Source organism: Girardinichthys multiradiatus, chromosome 22, assembly GCF_021462225.1.
Source record: "Girardinichthys multiradiatus isolate DD_20200921_A chromosome 22, DD_fGirMul_XY1, whole genome shotgun sequence".
NCBI lineage: Eukaryota > Metazoa > Chordata > Actinopteri > Cyprinodontiformes > Goodeidae > Girardinichthys > Girardinichthys multiradiatus.
The window spans coordinates 25,762,132-25,788,893 of record NC_061814.1 but is presented as its reverse complement, the minus strand read 5'-3'; the positions used below and the strand labels follow the sequence as shown (position 1 = coordinate 25,788,893).

At 38.8% G+C, this 26,762-nt stretch overlaps 2 protein-coding genes across 4 annotated transcripts in view; one reads left to right on the top strand and one right to left on the bottom strand.

Annotated features, from left to right (window-relative positions):
- golga7bb (golgin A7 family, member Bb) overlaps positions 1–26,762 on the bottom strand; it is a 92,255-nt gene that overhangs the window by 5,781 nt on the left and 59,712 nt on the right. The window lies entirely within an intron of this gene.
- crtac1b (cartilage acidic protein 1b) overlaps positions 20,383–26,762 on the top strand; it is a 35,368-nt gene continuing 28,988 nt past the window's right edge. For all 3 annotated transcript variants that reach the window (XM_047351056.1, XM_047351055.1, XM_047351054.1), the window contains exons 1-2: positions 20,383–20,576; positions 24,746–24,936. In XM_047351056.1, the coding sequence (XP_047207012.1) occupies positions 24,752–24,936 (185 nt within the window). In that variant the 5' untranslated portion in view covers positions 20,383–20,576; positions 24,746–24,751. The remainder of the gene's footprint in view (positions 20,577–24,745; positions 24,937–26,762) is intronic.

The following is a 26,762-nucleotide window of genomic DNA, read 5'->3' as shown; positions in this document are numbered from 1 at the left end:
CTGGAAAGAAAAACTTAAAAGCACTGCACCTTAGTCCACTGAGTGAAATCATACAGATTCAGCATCCTTTCATGCCCTTTCAGAACAGTGTGATCCTAAAAAGAGCCGTGTATCGATGTGCTGAAGTCATTTTTCTCTGTGTGCTCTGGTTCTTTCTCCCTCATTCATATCAGGTTAAGTGTAATTAAAGAAACTGGCCACCAGTAAGCTAGCATTGTCTCTTTGTGTAAGCCCTGTGAAGAAGCGGCAGCTTGTCCAAGGTGTGCTCCAACTTATCTACTGACCATGTACAAGGATAAAAGTGTAATTTAGACAGGAATCTGCTTCCTCTCTGAAAACACATCTCTTCTCTGGAAGAGATCTAAATGATCTCATCATGCTGGCAGACAACAGTGTCTGCGACGTGCTTTAGGAGAATGTGATTTTGTCTGTCAAAACCTGATTACATCTCCAGCAGGGCTGACTCTTGTTGGCACTGACCCTCATCTCAGGTGAAGCTTAAGCAAACTCCATCACTGTGCTGACGTGAATCATAATTGCGCAAAATGAATCTGAAAATTAAATGCAGAGGAATTATGAAGACGCTCCAATCACAAACACTCAACCTCTTGCTTTTTCGTGTAAATCCTTTTGGGCCCACTTCCTGTGTGCAGCCGTTGTTTTTATTCTGGAAAGCTTCATGCCACCCCACCCTGACCCGAAGGGGACCAAAGGTAACTCCACAATGGAGACTGTGTGTGCTGTCTGAATGACAGACCTGTCCATACATGCTCCCCCCCCCCCAACACACACACCCACACACACACACACACCCTAACAGGAGCACGTAAAAAAACTAGACGCACGAATAAGTTTTTCTGTCGTCTCTTTTAGAGGCAGTGTTGCATGGTTTATACGGCAGACAGACACAGTAAGGGAATATGGCGATCAAACTTGAGATACGGAGAAACGATTTAATCTCTTAAGGCACGTGGCAGTTTTTTTCCACATCATGATGATTAGCTGTTTTATCACAGTGGAGGATGAATACCTGCTATATAATGTAAAAACCTGGCATGAATGATGTTTACTTTTTTTGTGCCTCCTGCTTATAATCAGTTCCTTTTTTTCTGTCTGCCTACATTTATATATCTCATTGAGTTCATGAATCATAAACGAATCACTTGACACACAGGTCCGAGCTCATCAGCTTGAGCCAGCTAATGATTACAGATAAGGAGATGCTTCTCTGAATAATGAATGTATGTGAATGATTGTCCCTTTTCAATGATGGTAAAGCTCATTCTGAGGGACTAAATGACATGGGGGTGATAGAAAATGGCTTACAGAAGCAGAGGGACTCTTGCAAATTCTTGCTGTCCACTTCTCCATGTGCTGGCCATAGGCTTTTAACATGTGTATACATTTACTACTATGTATTTACATGCACTGTTTTAAAACCAACAAACTTTGTTTTCTCACTGTCTGGAATTAAATAAGAACGTTTTGCTGTTTAACTCAGTTAGTATTACCAAAATTACTTTTGTTTACCTTCTTCAAATTTAGAAGATTGCATACATCTACATCAGTTTAAAACTGTTTAAAAGGCAGATTTGCAACTGTTTTTGGTATCCCTCCAAAAATGAATGTTAGAACTGAGTCAGGTTTTTGTAGGCCACCCTGCTTGCACACACCACTTCAGCTCTGCTTACAGATTTTTTTATGTGACCTAAACATTGACTTTGTTCTCGTTAAGCCACTTTATAACTAGTTTGGTAGTTTGATAAGGGTCAGTGTCCATTTGGAAGACCCGCTCATGGCTAATGTTTTGAGATGTTGCTATAATATTTCCACATTGTGTTCTTTCCTCATCGTGCTATCTTTTTGTGAGCTGCACCAGTCCCTCTTGCAGCAAAACACACACATAGCATGATACTGCCACCCCCGGCTGGTTCATCCTCGGCCAAACTTTCCTGTGGTGGTCCTAAATTAACTTCCTGATATCATGGCTGATTACTTTGTATTTTTCGATGATGTAGCACAGGCAAGCAGTATGTATGAGGGGTTGCTTTAAAATACATCCACACGGGTACCAATACCAACTACCTCAAATACTGAGTCAGAAGATTATAAAGCCATGATGTCATCTGGACTTTTTTGAGGGTTGGTGGTCTTAGAGAAGGTAAACTTTGAACTTTGAACATATCCACAAAAGATTCTCTAAAAACTGTCTCTCATTTTTTCCTGGCTTGTAGCACAAATAAATAATTTTAAGAATTGGAACTGACCCGAAACGGGAAAAGTTTAGGTTGATTTAATTTCAGACAATAAGAAAAAAAGGTTTTATCTTTTTATCCTGTGTATGTAAATACCTGGTTTTAACTGTTAGTGAATTTGTCTGGATCTGAGTTTTTGTTTCTGTGCACATACTTAACCCCAACTCTGACCACTCCCCTCACCAATCCTTCCCTCTCGCCGAAGAGATTTACTGCAAAGGAGGCCTGTGAGAGAGTACACACGCTCTGCCCAGTCTTCATTCTGCACCCTGACAATTACTGCTATATATACCGCTCCAAATGAGAGCCATGAAGCAACGTGATTATAGGGTGGAGCAGGAGCAAAGGAGAGGGGGGTTAAACAAAAAAAACGGAGGTGAAGGAAAGAAAAAGGTGGAGGCAGAAAGAGAGGGCGAATAAGGGGAACTCGCATTACAATTGGAAATGGCTGTAGTCTCATGTAAAATGTACTGTTTTCATAAATTATAGTGCACTTCAAAAGCAGTGCTTCAGCATGAATCACGTCTTTTATAAAAAATGGGAAGTAGGAAAGAGTAGATGAAAGAAATAAGAAGCATTTGAATTAGCAGCGAGCTCTGTACTTTATGTGGAATGACTAAAGACCATGATCTCTGTCGGCATGCTTCTCAGTGAACTGCACAGCATTGCTTTAAATACAGAGCAGGGTAAATGGAACTGGTTACAATATCATTTGGTGCAGAACTGCTGCCCTCTTCTGGAAAACTGACAATCTATGTCACATGGAGTTTTCTGATTGTAAAAAAGTTTGAATAACTGAGGTTTATATCATGTTTTGTATAAACTGCTAATAGCTGGAGCTGACAGCTGTAACATACCAAGATAAGGCAAGTTTCCAGATGCCTGACTATATAATAGTGCCATAACCATGACATGTTTGGCAGAGACAGATTCATAGGTTAGGGAGCTTTCACTGACAATAAAATCTCCATACCACTCATCCATCTCTCACTTTCCTCATGGCTCTTTAACTCTGAACCAGTCGCTTCTGCTGAGTGACAACCTGCTGTCAGTGGCAGGGGTGCCCTGAGAGGTCACCCCAGCAGGACTGTCTGGAGACATCACACTGCTTCAAGAGAGGTATCTAAAGAAAGCCTGATTGCCCACAATCTAGTATCAATTTAAGGAATACCCATTATTAACACAATAAATGCTAAATATAACTGATGATAGGAGTTGGAGATGTTAGAGCCCATTAATAAGCAATTTACTAAACAGATTAGCCCACCATAATGAAAGTGTGTAAAATTGTTGTGCACTGGAAGGTTTGAAGCACACCACCGCCAGCTCCCATCTATGAGCAAAATGTTTCGTTTTTAGAGAGAAAGGTGAATCCAACAGGGATAGATCAGCTTTCATCGTACAGAAACCCATGGTCTGTCTCACTTCAGCAGCTTGAATAATTGGAAGCATTTTGCCATGAAGATAGAGTCACGGTGGCATATCAATGGGTGCATACTCCAAGGGCATACAGATAAGAGGAGTCTGCCTGTCTTAACTGGTCGTGTCCATGATAGGGTCAATGGTCCTTCCAAAAAGGATGGGGACGCTATGCGTTGACTCACATACAAATAGTTAGTTTGTCACTGATATGGTTCTTTGTGATATGATTCACTTCCAATGGTCTTAATCATCAACATCAACATGAAACAGTTCTGTTTGAAAGCCTTGGCTCATTGTGCATGCATCTTTGCAACAAATAATCCCCACAGTAAAGCAACCAAGTAATGAGATTTAAAAGAGATTTATACTTTAACAACTTGCTGCATGACTAAGAATCATCTTATAATCAATAACCTGTTCTGTTTCTTCACTGCTTTGGTTTTCAAATTGCCAAAACAGACTAAAACAGATATTATCTTGCATTTCTGCAGTTACAGTGAAACAAGGACAGCTTTGTAATAAATTATATTTAGTTAATTGCACTGAAGGTTAAGAATGCACCAACCAGCCCAGCTAAGGTCTCAAAAAACAAGTGTTCTGTGAAAAAATTCTTTCTCACCTCTACAAAAGTTATAACAATAATAATAAAAACATGGTCCCTGCTTGCTAAATAATAACACATTACAGAGAACCAACAACTGCCTAACATGTAGAAGACAAAGTTGTTCCTTTAAGGGATAAGTAATTTTGAACCAACGTTTTTCAAAATCTGATCCATGAAAGAGCAAAACATTTATTTTTTTTTAGGATGTGAGCTCTGATTTTTAATTTAATACAGTTATCTTCAGTGGTTTAGTTCAGTTAGTAATGAGCAATCTCTTTATGCAATGACTTATTTTATGAAGTTCAAAATGAAAGCCCCAGTATTTTACCGGGAGTATTATTTTGTAGAGCACATTCAACCTTGGGTTTGAAAGGCCAACTTAATCCCTTTTTTGTGACAGGTTAAGTATCATTAGTAATGTATAGCTTCTTTTCTTATTATTTTCTTTAATTTGAAGCGTTTTTTTTTAAGAGCAGTCATTAACTTTATTTTGAAAGTCTGAAATTCCATGTCTGTTAATTCCTGGTTTAGGCACATAAGGAATCTGAAACCCACTGTAGGAATAATCCAAGGTATAAGACTGACTAAAAGTACACTATAAATAAGTTATTTAATTTTGAAAACATTAGGGAATCCTTCTTTTGACATAATCTCCCATAACAGAGGGAGACCTGTGAGTTTTATTGAGAAAGACCAAGTTTAAATCTTCTCTTCTTACCTTTCTCTCTCCTATGTCTGGTTGTCATGGGGATTCCTGCCAAACAGAACTCAGCCCAGCATTTTCTGAGATAAGCAAAATCACAGAAAAGGCAAAAGTCCAAATAAATAAACATTGTTTGATGATGGTATCAGAAAAACCCTTAAACCAAGAGCATAAAGCTCTGGTGCTTGTTCCTGCAAATTTTCATTTTTTCTGTTTTGTTGTTTTTAGAAGCTACAGTCATGTAAAACCACCTTTTAAATGCAAAACTTTGCAAGAAGTCTCAGGCTCCTTATGACTTAGTCTACGAGTGAATATGTGTGACTTTCCTCTGGATAAATTTGACAAAAATCTATAATTCCTAGAATAATGACATTCTCTTAAAGTAGACACATTTTCTTATAAAACTACATAAAAATCTGAGGCTGTAAGGGCAACCTAAACATTGTTGGAGGAGATTTCAGACCAGCTTTCACTCTGGGACAGTTCTACAGTGTAAGAGGGTTCATCTTCTAAATTATTTTCTGACTTAAATAATAATTTGAGTAAAACTGTGAGATGTACGAAAAAGATGCATTCAACAATAAATACTATTAAATGCACTGCTGTGCATTGATTACAATAGTAGGCACCAATAATATTGACCAGCTAAACTAATATTTTTTTATTGACCACTGCATAGGACTTTAGCACAGCCATCAAAATAAATGGTCAGTTACCTTCTTCATGCCCATTTGATCTGTTTCGCAATGCAGCCTCCATTACCCTCCTGCTCCCTGTTCAGCCAGCAACAGTTTCATCCTTTTCTGAAGAAGAGGTGGGGTTGGGGGGGAGACTTCACTACCTCCGCACAAATAAAACTGTGTGCCAAGCTGCATAAACCCCACATCCTTATCGCCTTCCTGACTTGAGACATTTTATGAGCAGGAACTGTCAGATGCCAACAAGAATAAGAGACATGCTTTATGCACTGCTGCATCACCAACAATGCTGTTTACTAGACACTATTATTATTTAACTGCATGTACACTATAAAAGGTCACATTTTAGGCCTTTGTTTATCATATCTTGTTGTATGAATATAAAATGTACATTTAAACCCATGTCTATGCTTGGTCTATTTCAACATGTGGTTAAAAAAAAATAAAAAAATATCTAGTATGTATCCACACTCAGGTGAGGCAGATGACCTGCTGTGGCCTCCTCTGTGGGCTTCAAATAGCTCTCCTGACTCTCTTAAAGTTTCTATACACATAGTTTCTTACCACATGGGGCCCCGCGGCTTCTCAAATAAGCATTTATGCTTACAGAGGGGAAAATGGCTCAACACTGTGTGCCTGGAATGTAAGCATAGTTCCCCAAATAAGTTACAAGAGAAGTGAAATAATGTACAAGTGCCTTATAGCTATGACCAGCAGAATATTCTACACTACTCCATAAAAATGTGCTTCCGGGTCTTGGTAGGTTTTTTTTTTTTTATGTATCCTTGAGCTAAACATGCTTTCTTCAATTTGTTTTCACATTTTGTCCTATTAAAACCACCAATCAATGTATTTCATTGGGAGTTTATATAATAAACCAGCACAAAGTAGTGCATAATTGTGAAGTGAAAGGGAAAGTCATATCTGGATTTTCAAATTCTTTTAAATAAAAATCTGTAAAGTGTGGCATGCCTTTGTTTTCGGGCCCCTTTGAGTCAATACTTTGTTGAACCACCGTTTACTGCAGTTACAACTGCAAGCCTTATGGGGTGTGTCTCAACCACCTTTGCACATCCCAAGAATATGATTGTCATCAACTCTGATCAGCTGTCCCTAATGAACGAAAATATTCTCACAGCATGATACTGCCACCACTATGTTCTATGCTAGGAATGGTGTGTTCAGAATAACGTAGAGCATTATTTTCACACCACATGTAGCTGTTTGCATAGTTACCCAAATGCTCTATTTTTGCCCCATCCAACCAAAGGACATTCTTCCATGTTTCCTGTGTCTCTTCATTGCTTGTGATAAACTTCAAATTGGACTTCTACTTCCTTTCAGCAGTGACTTTGTTCTTACCCTTTGCCCTTTCACATAAAGAATTTATGTAATTTATGTAAAGGATATATTTGTCAAGTGCACATTAACCTCTCCTCTCCTATGCTGGCACTCTGTTGCATTTCATTGTATTTAGGGCTTTCAGTGCAAAGAGGGATAAATAGAATCAAACACCACACCTTTGAGATTTTTAATTGAAAAACCATTTATCCTTACTCGAGGGTTCATGGGAGTTTGCCCAACCGGTCCACATTTGTTTTGTGGACCTGCAGAAAGCATTCGACTGTGTCCCTCGTGATGCCCTGTGGGGGGTGCTCCAGGAGTATGGAATCGGGGGCCCTTTATTAGGGGCCATCCGATCTCTGTACAAGCGGAGCAGGAGTTTGGTTCGCATTGCAGGCACAAAGTCGGACCTGTTCCCGGTGCATGTTGGACTCCGGCAGGGCTGCCCTTTGTCACCGGTCCTGTTCATAACTTTTATGAAGGGCCGGAGGGGGGTCTGGTTTGGGGACCAGAGAATTTCGTCTCTTCTTTTTGCAGATGACGTGGTCCTGCTGGCCCCCTCTAGCCAAGACCTACAGCATGTGCTGGGGCAGTTCGCAGCCGAGTGTGAAGCGGCTGGGATGAAGATCAGCTCCTTAAAATGTAGGAAATCTAATTTCTAAATGCTGAAAACCGTGTTCCTTGCTCTTTACTTCAATTATGCACTACTTTGTGTTGGTCTTTCAAATAAATTACATTGAAGTTTGCAGTGACAAAATGTGAATAAAGTCAGTGGGTGCAAATACTTTTGAAAAGCACTGAAACAAATGCATTAATCAAATATAAGTTAGAATGGATCTAAGAAAGGAAGTATCTCGGGGTCTTGTTCACGAGTGAGGGAAGAATGGAGCGGGAGATCGACAGACGGATCGGTGCGGCTGCCACAGTAATGGGGGCACTGTGCCGGTCCGTTGTGGTGAAGAGATAGCTGAGCTGAAAAGTGAAGCTCTCGATTTACCGGTCGGTCTACGTTCCTACCCTCACCTATGGCTATGAACTTTGGGTCATGACCAAAAGAACGAGATCCCGGGATACTAGCGGCTGAAATGAGCTTCCTCCGTAGGGTGGCCGGGCACTCCCTTAGAGATAGGGTGAGGAGCTCGGCCATCTGGGAGGAGCTCGGAGTAGAGCCGCTGCTCCTCCACATCGAGAGGAGCAAGTTGAGGTGGCTTGGGCATCTATACCGGATACCTCCAGGACGCCTTCCTCGGGAGGTGTTCCAGGCATGTCCCACCGGGAGGAGGCCCAGGGGACGGCCCAGGACACGCTGGAGGGACTATGTCTCTCAGCTGGCCTGGGAACGCCTTGGGCTCCCCCTGGAGGAGCTGGAGGAGGTGTCTGGAGAGAGGGACGTTTTTGCTGAGTCTGCTGCCCCCGCGACCCGGTCCCGGATAAAGCGGAAGACGACGAGTACGAGTACATTTATCCTTTTCCTTTCACTTCAGAAGTGTGTACTGCTTTGTATTGGTCTAAAATCCTAAAACAATATATTGATATTTTCCACTGTAATGTGACAGAATTTGAGAAGTTCAATTAATACTTCTGCAAGGGACTAATTGCTCACTTTTCTTTTTATCGGTTTCTAGCTGTATAACATCATGTCTAATGTAAGTAATATAGCACCAGAGACCAACCAATATATATTTTTTTAGTATGAATCCACTGTTGGCTGAATAAACCTATATTAATTAAAACTCCATTATTTATTTCGCTTTGTACTGGCCTCTTGTGGTTTCTTTTCAAGTAACTTAATTTTGCTCCACTAGTCATAATAATTATACATATTACACTTGCCTTTGTAATTACTGTGGAGCACAGGCTACTATCCTTTAATGGGTGCTTAAATAAACAGATTTCAGGCACTTAGGGGGAAAAACAAAATTATGGCCTCCATAGGAGATCAATCAGGTGACGGTGGAGGGTTGAGTTCAGTAATTAATACAGAATACAGCAGGAGTTTGAACCTGGCTCTTTCTTTGTTTTCACTTCTGCTTTCCTTTTCATCCCCACATCCCTCCCTCTTTCCAGGGCCTTCGCCACATTATTTATCTGCACTGTCATACCATTGTTGTGATTATGGATGTCATGCAGCCGTAAAGCGCACCACGATCAATAAGCCTGAAATTAAACCAAAAAATGAATTTCCGCAGTGTCGGCCACATGCACTCCTGGGCAGGAATTACCTTGGAGGAGAATGGCTGATTACCCCATTGAGGAGACAGCGACAGAAGCACAGGAGGAGGGATAGTTTGCTGACTGAGGGTCGCAGGGAGTCCAGCTTTTGCTGCTATGTTAAAGAACACAATATTGGTTAAACAGTCATCTGATCAAATCATAAAAACCCACTTAGAATAGTACCTTGATTTTGCCAACATACCAACATCATAGACTTAATTAACTTATTGCTGGGTTTGTTTTTTCTTCAAGTAAGGTCTGCAGCTGTAACATTAGCTACATTACGCTATACTACGGAAAATAAACCAATCAGTGTCATTATCATCAAGATTTTGTATATTTCTCAGATCAAGATTAATTAAGCAACAATCAAAAATAATTGCACTTTAATTGAACATTTTTAGAAAAAACACCAGGAATGGTTAATTATCATAATCAGGAATTTATTTTATCCTTATCACACTATGGTTTATTTCCTATTGATTTTTTCATAACAACAAAATTATATTTAAAACATATCAGTCATTTTTCTCAACTCTAATCCACCTCGGAAGTCTTTGTTTTTGAAAATAGTTATAATATGTAAGCTTCTAACAACACATCCCACTAAAGGAACAATTGAGGACCTTACTGTGGTCCGAAACTGCCTTTTGTCTCACACGTGAAAGGGTATGGATTTCTCTGTGGAGTTTTCCCACAGTCCCATTTCTCAGCTCAGCTAATGGGGAAATCTCGCTCTGGTTGCAGTTGGAAGGTTTCTCAGAAACTGGAAAACTCTTGGCTCTGCTCCAATTAACTGGATGCTTTGGTGGATGTTTTGTATCAACTGTGGCAATTCTAGAGCTAATACATGCAAACAAGCTTTACAAGGTACACTACAGGCTACAGGGTCCGCAACGTTTAACTTGGAAAAAAAAATGTGTTCAAACCAGGCCCGATCTGAACACAACAGCTTAAAATAATGGAATAGGACTACGGTTCTATTTTATGGGTTTTCTTCTAAACTGGTGCCATGATCAAGAGCAAATGTCAGAGGTTCAACTGCTGACACTGAGAATGTGCGAGTCATGGAAGGAAAAACAAAATAAATCGTGAAGGAGCTTCACACAACATTTGATTAAAGTAGCAAAGTGTATATTGCAAACAAAAACATTCATCCCAATCAAATGTTGAGGGCGTGATCAGTCCTCTGGCTCTGACCCAGTTGTTCTGGTTCATTAAATGTCTATGAGTTTAAAGAACTGGAACCTGGCTTGAAAGCCGACTACTAACGCAGAAGGAGATGTCACTCCTATCAGCCAATCATCCAATCAGAAACAGACTTGGGTAAAACATGCAAGCAATGTTAAACTGAATAGACAATGAAAAGATGGATTCTACTAGTTTTTCAAACCCCATTCCTCTCACCAGAGAGAGCCAAAAAAATGCCAACAAACTATCCTTGTCGATAAAAACCATCTCATGTCCTAACGGAAGCTGTTTTATGTTAAACGCTTCAAAACATGTAATCATTCTATTGATTGAAAGAAACAAGTTCACATTAACGTTTTAACATGTTATCATTTTAAGTTATGACAAACTAATAAATATTTTCAATGCTTTTATCATATTCAGACAACTATGTGACTTTGTCACTTCCAGGTCATAAAAACATTCATATTTTGAATTTTAGGGCCAATCTGCATGAAAAATTATTTTTGGTTTAGATCAAAGATGGATGGGCATTGAAATCTTGAAGTGACCTTGGTGAAAAGCAGTTCATATGCGAGGAGCTCTTATTTTGAGTGCTCTTTGCAGTACATAACCATGACCATTGTTTCCTTTGTATTGGTCATGAGAAATCAGTGGATTTTGAATAGTGAAATGGTTTCATGTTTTAGACCTTTGGACCAAAACGCTGTGATCACCATGGACAGATACCACAATATCTGTCCATTCTGATCACCTTCTCTTCAGCAATGTCATATGGTTAGATAATGGCAACAGATCAAAATTAATTATCTAAAATCTCTCTACTCTCTTGCCCTGTCCACTCGACATGTTGCTTGTTTTCCCTCACTTGTTTCTCCTGTCCCTCATTTAAAATCGATTTGCTATTAATTGTGAAGTATTGGAGAGGGAGGTTGACAGGGGCTGAGGTGGATGCAGCCATATGACAGGCTTCTTTATCTCCAAACAGGAAGTTTGGTTTACATCAGCCCAAGGGCGGGAACTGTCATCGGGAGACCAGAGTGCTAATGGGCTGGATTAATGCCTGCATCTCCTCCTTTTTATTGTGAAACAAGTTTTAAAAGTGTGAGGTCACTGATGTGATGTCGCTTTAGAGTTTCCTTTATTGGGTCATTATTAAAGTTTGGAAGCTTGGGGGAGCTAACAAACATTTGCCTCGAAGACATCAGAAATCCTGATTAATGTTTTTAACTTTATTTATGTAACATTGTTGAGCAAGAAAGTTATTTCTTTGCTTTCCCATCATTCAACATGTCAAGACAGATTTACTTCAACTCTTCTCTGAAGAGCTTGGCGCTGGGCATTAACCAACCTTTGGTTTTCAAATCAATTTGACAAATCCCCTGAAAATTGTTCAGCTGTCTTAGAGCAAATAACAGCCTGACAATCTGCATTAGAGGAAAAGAAAATGACATGAGACTGACGTCTGGGTCATGTGGCCTCTGGCTTTACACAGAAACATCATGTTGTCACTCAGGGTCTTCCAATAAAGATGTTAGTAAAATTTATCAGTTTTTGCATTGGAGGTTAATGTTATTATAGCTCAATACAACAACCTTCATCTCAGACTAGCTACATGTTAAAATGATGTGACTGTACCCTGACTCCAGGAAGAGTTCTTTTTTTTAAGGAGATTAATCGTCTTTGTTTAGATAAACTGAAAAAACCTTTGCTTTACAGCTATAGGTGATCCTTTGTATGCATCTGTGTTATTTTATGATGTTTCAGCGTTTTACCTGCCATATCATCCTTTATCTACAGCCTTCTCTATTCCCTCAACTACCCCTGCATTCAGTCTCTCTCTCACACATCCTTGTGAGCATCAAAGTGACTGGACTCATTTTCAACTATTTATTTCCTTTATTTCCTGAGATCAGCTATAAAGAACAAACACTATTAAGCCAGCCAATCAATAAGGGGGCATCAATGTGCTTATCTCGGCTTACAGAAAAAGATTTATATCATCCGTCTGAGCAACATAAATCACATATTCATACATTAAATTAAAAACATGATTGATAGCAAAGCACAGAGTGTGTTTAAAAGCCTGTGATATAAAACAAAACAAATATTAGTTAGGGTGAAGAAAACACACATCATTTTTTTAACACAGTTCATTGCGGGCAGCAGGATATTCATGTTCAGCTGCAGGAAGGGAAACGGGATACTTTGTCAAACTGCTGCCACAGAAGCAGCCCAAGTACAGTTGAAACCTGATATTTGCATTCTCTGTACAAAAAGACACATAACTATTTTTTCTCATTGTCTGAAATTGAATCAAACAACAGATTTCCTGTTAATACTGATCCTGTTTTAAGATAGTCAGGAAAACTGAAAGAGTCACAGCTGTGGAGGTATTTTAAAGAATCACCTCAAACACACTGCTTCCTTATATGACATCAAGGAAATATGAAAAAAGCAGTCAGGGAGAGCATTGTGAACCTCCACACGTCTGGTTCATCATTGGGTACAGTTTGCAGAGGCCTAAAGATGACACCTTCATCTGAACCAATGACAATAATAATACATTTTATTTTCAAAGCACTTTTCTAGGAACTAAAAGACACTTTATAGAGGTACAATACAACAATAAAAACCAAGCAGTATAACATAGCACATAAAACGCATAAAAAAGGCAGATTTAGACATTCTGTTCAAACAATATACAAGTATAAACAGCATAGGTATGTCAAGCCTTCATAGTGTTTAGGAAGGAAACAGGTTCTGTGTCCCAGAGATGAATGTGTTTTGGAAAATTCACTCAGAGACAAATAGTTAAATTTTTGGAGACATGTCATATGGTTCGATGAAACTAAAACTGACCATAATGACCATCAATTTATTTGGAGCAGAAAGGTGGAGGTTTGCAGCCTTGTGAAGAACAGGGGTGGAAGCCTCATGTTCTGTTTTTTTTGCTACAGGAGAGACCGGTGCACTTCACAAAATAGATGACGTCATCAGAAAGCAACATTGTATAAATATTGAAGCAACACAATCAAGACATCAGCAAGGAATGCCAAACTAGGGCACAAATGGGTATTCCAGTTGGACAATTACCATAAATATTGCAAAATTATCTGCAAAGTGGATTAATAACAACAGAGTCAATGTTTCAGAGTGGCAATTAACAAGCCCTGATATTAGTCCCTTAAAGAATTTGTGGACAGAGTGGAGAGGGTCTGTTTGAGCAAGATGACCTGCAAACATGACTGAGCCAAAATTCCAGCAAACTATTGTGAGAAGCTTTTGGGAGGATGCCCAAAATGTCTGATACAGGCCAAACAGTTCAAAACGCAGTTCAAACAAATACAACTGGAATAAATGTGTGTAACTTCAAAATTTAAACATAGCTTAAAAAAAAGTATCTAAAACATTCTCTCTCATTATTCTGGCATTTAGTAAATATATATAATTTGGTAATTATTTCATGGAGTTTGAAAATATCTAGCTTTAAATGTAAGTAATTACAAACATTTAGGGCTGCATGGTGGCGCAGTTGGTAGCACTGTTGCCTTGCATCAATGAGGTCCTGAGTTTGACTCCCAGCCGGGGGTCTTTCTGCATGGAGTTTGCATGTTCTCCCCGTGCATGAGTGGGTTCTCTCCGGGTACTCTGGCTTCCTCCCACAGTCCAAAGACATGCCTGTTAGGTTAACTGGTCTCTCTAAATTGCCCTTAGGTGTGTGAATGAGTGTGTGTATGGTTGTTTGTGTGTTGCCCTGCAATGGACTGGCGACCTGTCCAGGGTGTACCCCGCCTCCTGCTCACAGACTGCTGGAGATAGACACCAGCTTCCCTGCGACCCACTATGGAAGAAGAGGTATAGAAAATGACTGACTGACAAACATTTAAACTCAGTGTTAGCAATGAGAACTCAGGTAACCCTTGTCTACATGTCGTGTTTGTCATTGTTTGAGGTGAACCGAGTGAGGAAAAACAGGTTCATTCACAAAGTAGCACTTAATGGGATACAGTATATACAGACTGTGCTTTGCATTACAAGGCCTGATGGTCATGGGTGCGCTCTCGAGGAGAGAGGCAGAAAAATATGGCAGCATCCATCAGAGGCTCGATGGAAGAAGAAAAGGAGAGGGAACGAGGGCTCAGCATTGGGGGGCTGCCAAGGACATTTAAGAGAACTGTCAAGGGAGGCTGATCTATGAAGGTCCCTAGCGAAACCTATAGCCCAGTGTGTGTGTGTAAGAGTGCACCTGGATGTGTGACTTTGTGGAAAAGAGCAGTGGAAAGACACAAGTGCAGTGGCACCAATACATAAAGTAACACATGCACTCATGCTCTGGAGGTTTAAGTAAAGCACAGAATGAGTGTGAGTCCATCCACACAGAAAATCAAACCATTTCACGTTCAGCACAAGATGAAACAAAGAATAAAAAAATACAGTGAGAAAGTAGAAAACAAGGGGCAAACTGCTCATCCACAAAAACTGAGTGTCTCCAAGGGAAGAAAAAGAGATAATTATAAAAAGAACCTAGTTTAGTTTTCTGTAGCATAGTACATGACAGGCTATTACACTAACCAACTCAATATGCATACATTCTAAAATGTTGTTACAAAAAGAATGTTATTTTAATTAAAAGACTGTAAATGGGACTCTGTTAAAGAGTCCCATTTGTGTATGTCAGTTTGTACGAATTAATAATACTGTGGGGACATACAGTTGAAACCAGAAATTTATGTACACTTTTTAAAAAGGCACATGCCATTATTTCAGATTTGATCTGATTACTAAATGCCAGCATAATGGCAGAGACAGTTTTTACAAAAAATCATACGTTTACATACATTTCCTTGTTAGTATTTGGCAGAATTGCCTTTAAAACGTCAGGATATGTTGCTTCAATGTTTCCACATAATATTCTTTTCTTATCATGCTACCTAGTTTGAAGCCAGCCCATACTTCACAATTAAGATGGTGTTTTCAGGCATGCAAACTTCTTCTATTTTTCTTTCATATGTAGGTTTTCATTATGACTAAACTTGTGAATTATAGTTTTATCAGATCCCAGGACATGTTACTGATATTTTAAACAGTAACTTCAATTTGTAATCAGACATTTTGCTTTGGGAGTAATGGCATCTTCCTCTCTGAGTGGCTTTTCAGCCTATGTTGGTACAGGACTCGACTCGTTTCATGGGGAACAATGACACTATCTTACCAGTTTTAGCCAGCATCTTCACAAGGCCTTTTGCTTTTATTTTGGGGATTATGTTTCGCACCAAAACATGTTTAACTCTGGGACACAGAACTCGTGTTCTTCTTAAACTGTATGACGGCTGGACATTCCCATTGGTTGTAATTACTTGACACAATCATCATCTGAACTTTCCAAAATAGTTTAAAGTAATTACAATCTTTCTGTATGAACATTTCTAAATTCTCTTATTACTCTCCCATTTACCAAATTAAAAAACAGAAAATGTTCAAGTACACTGAATGTCAGAGAGTGAAAGAAAATATTATTTATCTTTTATCTAGTTTACGTAAATGTCTGGTTAGAACTGTGTACAGGTAATATACATAAGATTGGCCCACCATAACACTATTCACTCCACTTTGGAAGAAGGTTTCAGGTTTTGTTAGGTTTACATGGGTGTCCATTACTGCAAAGCAAAAATGGTATATAAAACACTTTTATAAACCAGAAATAATAAGAACAACACAGAAGGTTTCACATTTCACAAGAGGGTTTTACTGAAGTTCTCTATATCTTACACATGCCTTTAAGGAGATGCTTCCACAAATTAAAGAAATGTGTTAAAATGAGTACGGTAGTATGAATTATTTCAGTTCTATTTGTTTTTTGTTATTGCTGTTTTTTGGAACGATTTCTATACCAGGGTCGCTGCAACTGGAAGTGTTTCATACAAATTCATCACCTAAAGAATGGCAAAACAGTGGGCAGCATCAAACTGTGGGGCTCATCTTCAGCAGGGGCAGGAAAGCTGGTTATAGTTGGTGAGTGGATAGATGGGGCTAAATACAGAAAAAATATTTTTTTAGAGCAGAGATATGCTGTTCAGCAGGATAACAATCCTTAATACACAGCCAAAGCTGCAATGGTTTGATGGTCTAGTTTAAATCAACTGGAGATTTGTGGAAATATTTGAAAATTGCAGTTCATGTATGTTTCCCATTTTTTGTAAGAAAGTTTGAAAACCTTTAATTATTTTTCTTCACCTTCACAGTTATGCTCTATTTTGTGTTAGCCTATAACATACAACCCCAATAAAATACATGGGTGGGGTTTTAGCATCCTTAAATGTAAAAGAGTTCAAGAGATATTACTTTTTCAAGGTACTGTGCCTGGGCAAATGCTCTTTCATACAACTTCTTGAACTAATTGCAATGAGAGATTCAACAATCAATCAAGCAAGAAGACCGTGGATGGGATTTCAGTATCATTATTATCAATGTTGATTTAGACAGAAGATGTAACTCACATGTTCATTGGCTGCATGGTGGTACAGTTGTTAGGACTGTTGCCCTGCAGCACAAAGGCCCAGGGTTCACAGCTGTCTGGAGTTTATAGTCTTGAGTTACAAAGAAACTGACTATTCTAAACAAGCATGAGTGAATATGTGAATGGATTTTTCTCTTCTAGATCCTGTAATAGACTTACAGTCTGTTCAGTGTGTACAATGCCTCTTGCCCATAGTCCACAGAAGTTAGGCACCACCCAACCCATTATCTTGTATAGAAATTCAATTCAGTTTATTTCTTTAGAATCAATTAACAAAAAAATATCTCAAGGCCCTTAACAAGGAAAACAGTTCCAGATTATATACAGAATTATAACATCAACTTAATGCAATGATATAGTGTAGACAGTTTAAGATTTAATTGCACAAATCCCCATTCGATCCTAGTTATAGTACAATGTGTTCAGTTTATAATGCTAACATTCTATCTAAAGAAGTCCAACAGATTGCACCAAGTCACTGACTTTGCAGCAATCCCTCATCCTGATTTACAGAACAGTTCCTCTGCAGTTGTAATTTTAAACGAGAAAGTCTGAGGTTTCTCACCAGCAATGACTTTAAAATCCAATATGGCTATTTCTTTTTTATTTTTCTTCTCTTTTGAGTAATTTTTGTCTCAGTGTGCTTGAATGTTTTTTTCTTTCTATTTGGTGATGTTTACTACCTCTACATCACAGTTAATTTGTTGTATGTACCTTGAATTCACTCATTAAAGTTTTTTTAAACAAAGCCAACAGGCCCATTAACCAGATGAATAAATATCAGGTAGGCCTAGATGAAGGGAAGCAGCTTTGGGACCATTACTAAAGCTAAATGATATGAGAGAATGGTTCTCCAGTTCTCTGAGATTGATTCACCACAGCTCTTTAACTCTATACATCAATCAACAGTTGTTTAAGAAAAAAAGGCATTTCTTTATATGTTGTAAGAGCCTTTCCTCTCCCAATCTCTTCCCTTGAGCTCTCCAACCTTGTCAAAGTTACTCACAGAAGTGGTGTGTCTAAGAAGGAGGGGGAGACGACATTGAAAACAAGTCACGGTGAGCTGGGGTGAGGTGGTGAAGACTGTGTACATGACAGAAGAGTTACCAAGCCACTACAACATGGTGTCCTATAGGTGCACCCCAGTGTGCCCCAGGGAGAGAAATACAATTCACTTTCTGGCTCAAAGTCATACTGCACACTGTCACTGGCTTCAGCTGAGCGCTGACTGATTATCGGCCCGCTCCTCATAAATAAACCCCAGTCTTCAGTGTAAGAGACTGTAGATCAGGATGTAAATAGCTGAATGTATCATGCACTGCAGAGTGATGTCCACCTAGAGAATTGTCTCTTTCTTTAACCTCCCACATTACAAATCATGTAAATTACATAAAAGGAGCAACTGAAATAAAATGTGTTTGCTGTAGGTCTTTTACTCGATTGTATTGCCTGGAGTTTATAATCAAAAATCATAGAAGGGAGAAGCTTAATGCATCCTGTACTCGACTCCTTTTATTTGCATTGTTGGTGTCAGAGCCAGCTGCCTGCAGCTTAACGTTGGCACATCACAGACAATAACATTAAAGACGGGAGTGCACCGTTTTATGACTTCAGCACTTTCAGTTTTGAAGTCTTCTGGCACCAGTGAGTTTAAATTATGGTGGGAGACGTCCTTGGGATGTGAACATCTCATTTCACCATGGCTGTACGCAACCACACACACAACTCTTTTTATTGGGGTTCTCCATAAGACAGAACTCACCGGGGCATGACATAAGAATTATACATCTGACAGCTGTAAACTTGCAAACTCCTCTCACACACACTCACTTCTATTATGAGGGAGAACACTAACGTTTCACTCATTATCCTGAGAGAGAGTCAGTTCATGTCTGAATATTATTGCTGTTGATGTTTTTAATATCCTTTATGTAAATGGGAGGCTTTTGTTTTATTCATTCTTATATACAACATAGCTACAACAGCTGTCTCCCTTTACAAAATAATAAAAAGGCTTTTTGAGGACTCACTGTTTTCTTCTTCAGTAAGCATTTAGTTGCTTTAATTGCTTTCCTTCGCTTCAGTTAGACTGCTACAGCAAACAGAAATGCAGTTTTAGTCAATATTTAGATTTGGTTATTTACAAATGAAAAAAAACATTTTGCATTAATGCACTAATGAAAATCTATTCTTGTTAGGTTTTAAAACACATAATTAAATTATTCTCAAGTTTAGCGAACAGAGAATTGTAAGAGAAAGGGAATAAGGCAGGGTTTTCTTTTTATTTTTTACAAATAAAGATCACAAACTGGTGGTGTGCATTTGTTTTCAGGTCCTGTGTCAACACGTCTTAGAACCACCTTTTGCTGCTGTTAAGGCTGCAAGTATTTTGGGTTAAATGTGCAAAAATGGCAGAACCTCTAACACCTCTGTAGATTTAGCTATCACCTTTGTACATGTAGAGACTGAAACATTTGCCTTTTTTCTTTGCAAAACCGCTTAAACTCAGTCAGACTGGCTGAGAGAGTCTGAAAAGCATTTTTCAAGTCATGTCACGGATTCTTTGGTATTCTGAAACCACTCAGTTACCAAGTTACCATGCTCTTTTTCCCAGGCCTGTCAGTTTAGGTTCATAGTTGTGTCTTATTAAGGTTGCAGTTGTACCAGTCTATTTACCTTTTCAGATGATGGATTGAACTGTGCTGTTTGAGATATTCAAAACCTCAGGATCCTAATATAAACTTTTCCATAGCTTTATGCCAAACCTGTCTGCTGTGTTCCTTGGTCTTCATGAGGCTGTTTGATCACTTATGTTATCTAAGGTTTTCACTGGACTGCTGGATTTATACTGAGATTGAAGTACACACGGAGGGGGACTAAATTTATCTGCTCGACATGCTTAGAATTTATTTGTAAAGCGTTTAAAATATCATCTTCCTTCCACTTCACAAACATACACTAGTTTACCATCAAGTAAAATCTCAACGAAATGCACTGGTATTTGGGGTTGTAACCTATCCAAATGTAAAACAGTTCAAGGGACTTAAGTACTTTTGCACAGATCTGTCACAGTGTGAGCTTTCAATCGATAATCTTAACAATCATAAATTATAAACGCCAGGATTTGGAGTTTATGAAACTTCGTTGATCCAATCTAGTTTGTAGCTACATATCAAAATCAAAAAAACAAAGGGTAGTTGCCATCCCGGGACACCTAACAGCTTTTCGCCTATAAGCACATGGAGCAGGATCTGAAGCACCGAGAGTGAACAGGCTGAACTCCGAGTCCGCATCTCTCCATCCCAGCTGCGCCCCAGCTCAGGCTGCAAGGAACACCTGAGGACACGCCCACCACTTGCCTTTCCAGCTCCGTCATTGGCTGTCTCTTTACATATTCTGCAAGCTGCTAGCCTATTGGCCAAATTCTCACACCAGTGATTTCATAAAGCAATTTTTCGTGGGAAGTTGTGTGTGTATGTGTGGGAATAACGCTTTTGATTTGCGCGGTATGAACAGCACAAATTAGCCGAGTTTTATACTCTGGGTTTGCGTTTCTCCCAGTTGTCGTCTGGCTGTCAATCGCTGCAGGATTTGTTGGGAGTTTTCGGAGCGCCTCTCTGCATCTGTGAGTACCTGAGTTTGTCTGTCTTACTTCGGCTTAAGAAACAAGCAGCGCTCCGCTGGGATGTGCTGCAGAGAAAGAGCCAATAGAAAAGTTTCTTTTTTTTTTATTTGTCCGCAACTTTTTCTGCTTTTTTCCCCCACGTCTCTTCTCAAAGCAAACACTTAACCTTGATTAAGACGTTTGCTTTGTGCACATATTTTAATTAACCACCTGCAGTGGTGGTAATGGAGTCGACTGAGGTACTGCACACAAAGTGGCTCACTTTTAAAATGCTGATGGGCAAAAAGTAAATATGACAGAAGAATAATGGTTGCAACAGTTTTATTTTAGGAAGATTCGTATGCTTTTACTTTCTCTGGTTATTTCTTGTTTTTATATTTATATAGAAGTAGAAATTCTGCATTTTTGATAGAGAGACAGACAGAATAATGATTGCAGCAGTGATGTATCTTTTGTGAGTTTTGTTTTGCTTTTTCTCATTTTTAAATCAATGAAAAAACATTTATTTGATACATAAACGATGAATTATATGTTTTTAATCTATAGATAGATAGTTATCTGATTCTGCAAACCTCTAAACTCATTCAATAACAGCAAATGCCATAAGGAATTTTAGGAAAAGATGATCTTAAGGCAGTGTACTTTGTGCCTTTTAATTCAATGGGAAGTTTGAGAAGTTTCATCCTCTTCTCACTGTGATAAATTACAGCCAAACGTAATAATAATACAGAGTTTTCTGTTAAAATAAGAGCAAATCTCTGCTTTGGTGGAGTACTGTGTGTGAGTGTGTGTATTCTGCAGTGAGGATTGTCCTTCATAGGGTAGTAGCGTCTGGAAGTGTGTGTTTGAAGATGTTGCTGGCTCTTTTGTCGCAGTGTTATCAGGATCAGAGCTGGGCAGGAGCGCTCCAGAAAGCACATGCTGATGTTGCACACTGTGGTAATGGCCTCTTAGCGCTCGTATTTATAATCTAATGGATAAACATCACTCGGCTTCAAACGGCAATGTTTTTTTCCCCCAGCGCTATCATACAGTGTTTGGTTTGGAACAAATGTTTTGCTTCCCATTATTATTGTTGACTCTGCAGATATCCCACCATAAAACCTCAACGAGTACATGAAATGCTTTGTGGATCCATCACAACTTCACTTGAGTGGGCCTTTACTGCAGTGAATATTGAGCAAAGTGACTCTATGCCCTTGACTGGATAATGTAGTACCTCATGGCTTAATCAAATCCAAAAGTCCCCAGTGGTCCCAGCCACCATTCTTTAAATCTGAATTATAGAGGGTCTAACACAGCTTTCAGGCAGATACTTCACTAAAATTGCACCATGGGAATAAAGCCCTTTTTCCATTTTGGCTCAAACAAGCAGTCTCAGAAGTTCTGTCAATCATCTGCCAGGTTCTGAGAAGAACATCCATCATTTATCTGGTGCACAAGAACAATGAAAGACAAATCTCTATTATATCTTGTACTGAAATCACACTTGAGTACCAGTTTAGCACACATTCAGCTTGTATATGCAAGCCAATGAAGCACCCATAATACCCTCTTTGATCTTTGTTATAAATACCAGTGCTGAAATAAGGTCTTCAGTCACGACACAGGCCCTCACACTTTGGTGGTTATCTGGCCTGTGTTGTGTTCAAGGGTTTTGAGCACCGCCACCTTGATTTGTTCACACCCTGACTCGCAGTCCTTCCTTGTGCCACATAGGGAGTAGGTGACACTGTTCAAGAGCCTTGAAAATTACTTTCAGTCAAGGTCTGTTATGAGGCAGCTCAATTTTTTTTTAAAACAATCGTTGCTTATGAAAGTTGTGCTAATTCCTGGTGTCAAAAGATGGAATAGAATTTACTTTAGACAATGTCTTGTAAGATTCAAATTAGGAAACATCAACTTTTTAAACATCATCGAATAAAGTTTGAGGCTGATAAAATTGAGTTGTCAAAGTAAAACGTACGGCAGAAAATTATGTCACTTCTACGGTGTGGATTTTATGACATCCTCAGGTCTCAGGAAAACATTAGGGCTGCAACTAACGATTATTTTGCTAATCAATTAATCTGTCGAATATTTTTTTAATAATTGATTATTAATCGGATAGCGAAACGTGCATATTTTGTTTTTTACAGAATTTGCATCGTTTAAAGCTGAAACTATGCCATTTGAGGAGTTATGGATAGAGCATATTTACAGACAAAAAATATTTTTCATATTAAATGCAAAATGAATATTTTTTTTGCTGAGTTTGCTGAGCAAATAGTATGTTTTAGAGTCTGTATACTCCAGTTAACAATTACTTCATTACTAAATTAGTTGATTATTATTTCAATAATCGATAAATCTGATTAATTTTTTCACCCCTAGAAAACATTCTTTGACATCAGATCAAACGGCTTCAGACTTCTGACTAAAAGGACACAGAAAAAATGTCAGGCACTTGTGCGTCAGAGAGAAAAACCTGCGGCAGTTGGCACAATTACATCATCAACGTATCTGCGTCATCGTTGAACGCAACCTAATATAACACTAATGCATCATCAACGTAATAGCGTCATCGAGTTGAACGCAACTTAATTTAACACAACTGCAGCAAAGGTACAGAGAAAAGGGAGAGCAACTTAAACTCACCGTGGTGTTACGAGCCTGAACTGAGTTTTGGTGACATCATTAACCTCATGTTCTGCCACTGTCACGTGTTGATGACGTATTTGTGTCACCTTCAGCAGGTTTTTCTCTCTGAGTCACAAGTGTCAGACTTTTTTGTCTGATGCCTTTTTTTACAAGACCTTTTTTTTTCTGCTGACTTTTTTCTGAGACCCTTTAGTCTGATGTCAGATGCCATTTGATTTGATGTCTGAGAATATTTTCCTGAGACCCGAAGATGTCCTGAAATGTACACCATACTCCTATTGTTTTTAGTGCGCAGGGCTACAGTGATGTCAGCAGGTTATCATAGAGATGTGATAAGGAGTGGACTGTGATGACAAATAAATTTAAAGTAACCTAAAGTATTTTAGGGGGCGCTGTGGATCCTTTTTGCAACACTAAAGATTTACATGGAAAAAAATCTTGTAGATGTCATTTAGTCTCCAGTACAATTCCACTTTTTTTCATTGATCCTTTTTTTACTTCTCAAGGGTCTTTACTCTTGGTAATGTATATGTTACCTCCTCTTCCTGACATTGGATTGAATTTCTCATCCTGCAAAACCGCTTCCTGAAGTCCTGAACTAGCCAGCTCATTTGTCATCTCACCCATCTCTAATGGGAAGAAACTGCTTTTAATTAACCCTTCCTGCTAACAGCCACTGTCTACATTTCTGCCAGATAACCGGTGTGCATTATCGCCGCACAGCCTGCCTGCAAATTAGCAACGGGCCCCAGCTGTATTTCTGCAGGTGTCAGCTGAGGTTCCTCTTCGTCTCACTGCAGAGCATTACGCAAACGGGCGCAATAGTTTTATCTCAAATTGAATTGTTGAAGGAGACGTTAAAGAGTCATACATCACTGGAACACTCAGAGCTGAAGGAAAGAATATGCAGCACTAAGGAAGCAGAGAAGGGAGCGGTTCATTGGTGTCACAGAGGAAATGACAAGGGATGCGATCATAAATCCATAAGAAGAGAAAATCGAATCGTCCGCTTGTAAACGCCTTTAAGTGTCTGTTTAAAGTTTTATTTTGGCTGTGAGAAGGTGACCTTTCTTTTTTCTTTCTCAGTAATATTTTCCTTCTTTATTTTTGTAAAAACCTCTGCCTGAATTCTCTTCACACACCAAACTTTATTCAATCCGTACCTTTCATCCCCACTCAAAGATAAACACAAGTCTTGGTGAGCAGCACCTTATGCCTGTTGTATCAGGTTATATTGGTTTCCTCTTTGCTCACCAGAATGTTTGCTCCATGTGATGGGTTGTTCAGACCTAAAACCTGCAGAACGCTGCTGATCAGAGGTTGACCGTCTTCTTTATGTCTTAACATAGCAGAGAACTTAGGTTACAATGGCTTTGTAAACTTTGTATTTCCAACAAAGAAACAAATGTGTGAGCAGGTAAAAACACTGAGTGAGCTATGTGTTTTTCTGTATGAAAACAGCACAACCAATGCATTTTGCAAGATAAATCCAGTTCTTACAGGGGCAAATGGCATGTTTTACTCATCAGGTGAAGATGTTGCTGTGCCTGCTTTTCTTCCTGCCTGCACACTCCTCTGCTCAGCGATCAGAGCCCATGTTCTCTGCTGTAACCAAGACCACTCTACGTCCGGACTATGAAAATAACCCCAGCCAGCTCAACTATGGCATGGCAGTCACTGACGTGGATGGGGACGGAGACCTGGAGATATTTGTAGCTGGGTGAGAGGAGTGTTTCACTCTAATTTATTGCCTTTTGACCTTCCTATTGTGTTTTAAATGACCCATAGATACTTAAAAACAATAACCATTTAGAATCCTATCCAATTCTAAAGACTAAAACAGAAATCCATTGTCACTTCCCAGAGGTAAACCTTTAAAGCAAAGGTGAAAACCTAGGGGAGGGGGCATTAAGGTGCCCTGAAGCTCGCTCAACTGATGAAAATGGATGTGATTGAATAGAATGCCACTGATGGAAATAGTTTTGCAAGCCTCCCGCTATCCAATGAAGCAGCAATGAGTTTCTCATTGCTTAACAGAATATAGATGAGCCCAAATGAGTGTGCTTACCAAATGTAATTTAGCCAAAACAACCTATTCAGCAGGTAACCCAGGAATAGGATCATCCCACAGCCCTATAGAGGATGTCATTTAATTTGCCATTAGGAGAATCTTTGCTTGAATAGCTTCTGTATCCTTTATATTACACCTGTGTTTCTGACCTTCAGTAATCATAACAATGATCACTTTAGGCATTTTAATCCCATAAATCTACAAGGAATATCTGGAACCTAAATATCTTACACATGACTGATGCCAGAAATGATGAAACAACGATTCCAGACTGTTATTTTTGAAGAGTTTATCAACTTCTTACACTGTTAAGGCTTTAGTTGTGCATGAAATCTTTATTTTAAGTGTTAGATTTTCAGGTTAGTTTCTTTGTTGTTGTCCATGCTCATTTTGAGGCAAACTTTAACTGAATTTCTCTTCTGAACAACAGATTGGATTAGAAATTACCAAGCTGGTTTATTACTTTTGTAAGTTTCTAAATGTGATTTAACTGCCCAGTCTGATGGGATGTAACAAGTGTTTATTTCAAAAAACTTTTATTTTAGTCGCCAAAGAAATATCCATGTATTTATTCAGTTATTCATTTGTTTATTGTTTCAAAGAAATATACCACAAATTAGAAATGCCAAAACTATACTTTTCCAAAACTAACTATATTTATTTTGAAGTTTGAAAGTAAAAGTACCCTCACAAAACAGAACTATTAGTGGAAAAATTATGTTGATTAGAGTAAAGTATGCTCAAATCTGTTATTGTTCCCCCAAAACTGTAATTTTAAGAAAACCAAATGTCTTAGAACGATGAAACAAGCTGGTACACAGCGGATATATCAGATTATTCATTATGCTGATCTTGATGAAATATAGAAACACATGGCTGACATCAATCTAAAACAGTGTTACCCAGTTACTGCGGATGCACGCTTGTTTAGCAAGTCACTTTAATTTACCAGCTAATGTTCCTTCAGTTCTATTTTAAATTGTTTTTCTACAAGCTAGTCAGCTGTGCCTTTGTGTGAGCACCTAATATAGACTTTTATTGTAGCTCTGGACCACACAGTTTCCAGAGCTAAAAGGGGTTTTTAACCCCCAAAGGAGTAAGGGTCTCCATTAATCTGATTATTTGTTTTTGCATTATTTTTATTTTACTTATTGAACATTTATAAACACAGGGATCAACAAATGTGAACTAATATTTTATTGATTTGACTAAACGGCCTTTTAAATTGGCTGACAATTACCACATTTTGAAAATAAGCAGAGCTTTTTTCAAATTTAACGGTTATTGTTCAGACGGTTTTCTTCAATACATTCCATCAGTGTTTGCCTTGCAGATGGAAGCGTAATTTTGCATCGGCAACCCTTCAGGTTCAAAATAATCGACAATTTGGTTGGGCAGGTCAGTGGGTTCTTTAACCTATAATGTCAAATTTAGGAGAAATAAATAAGTACATTTATTGCAATGGACACTTTTTT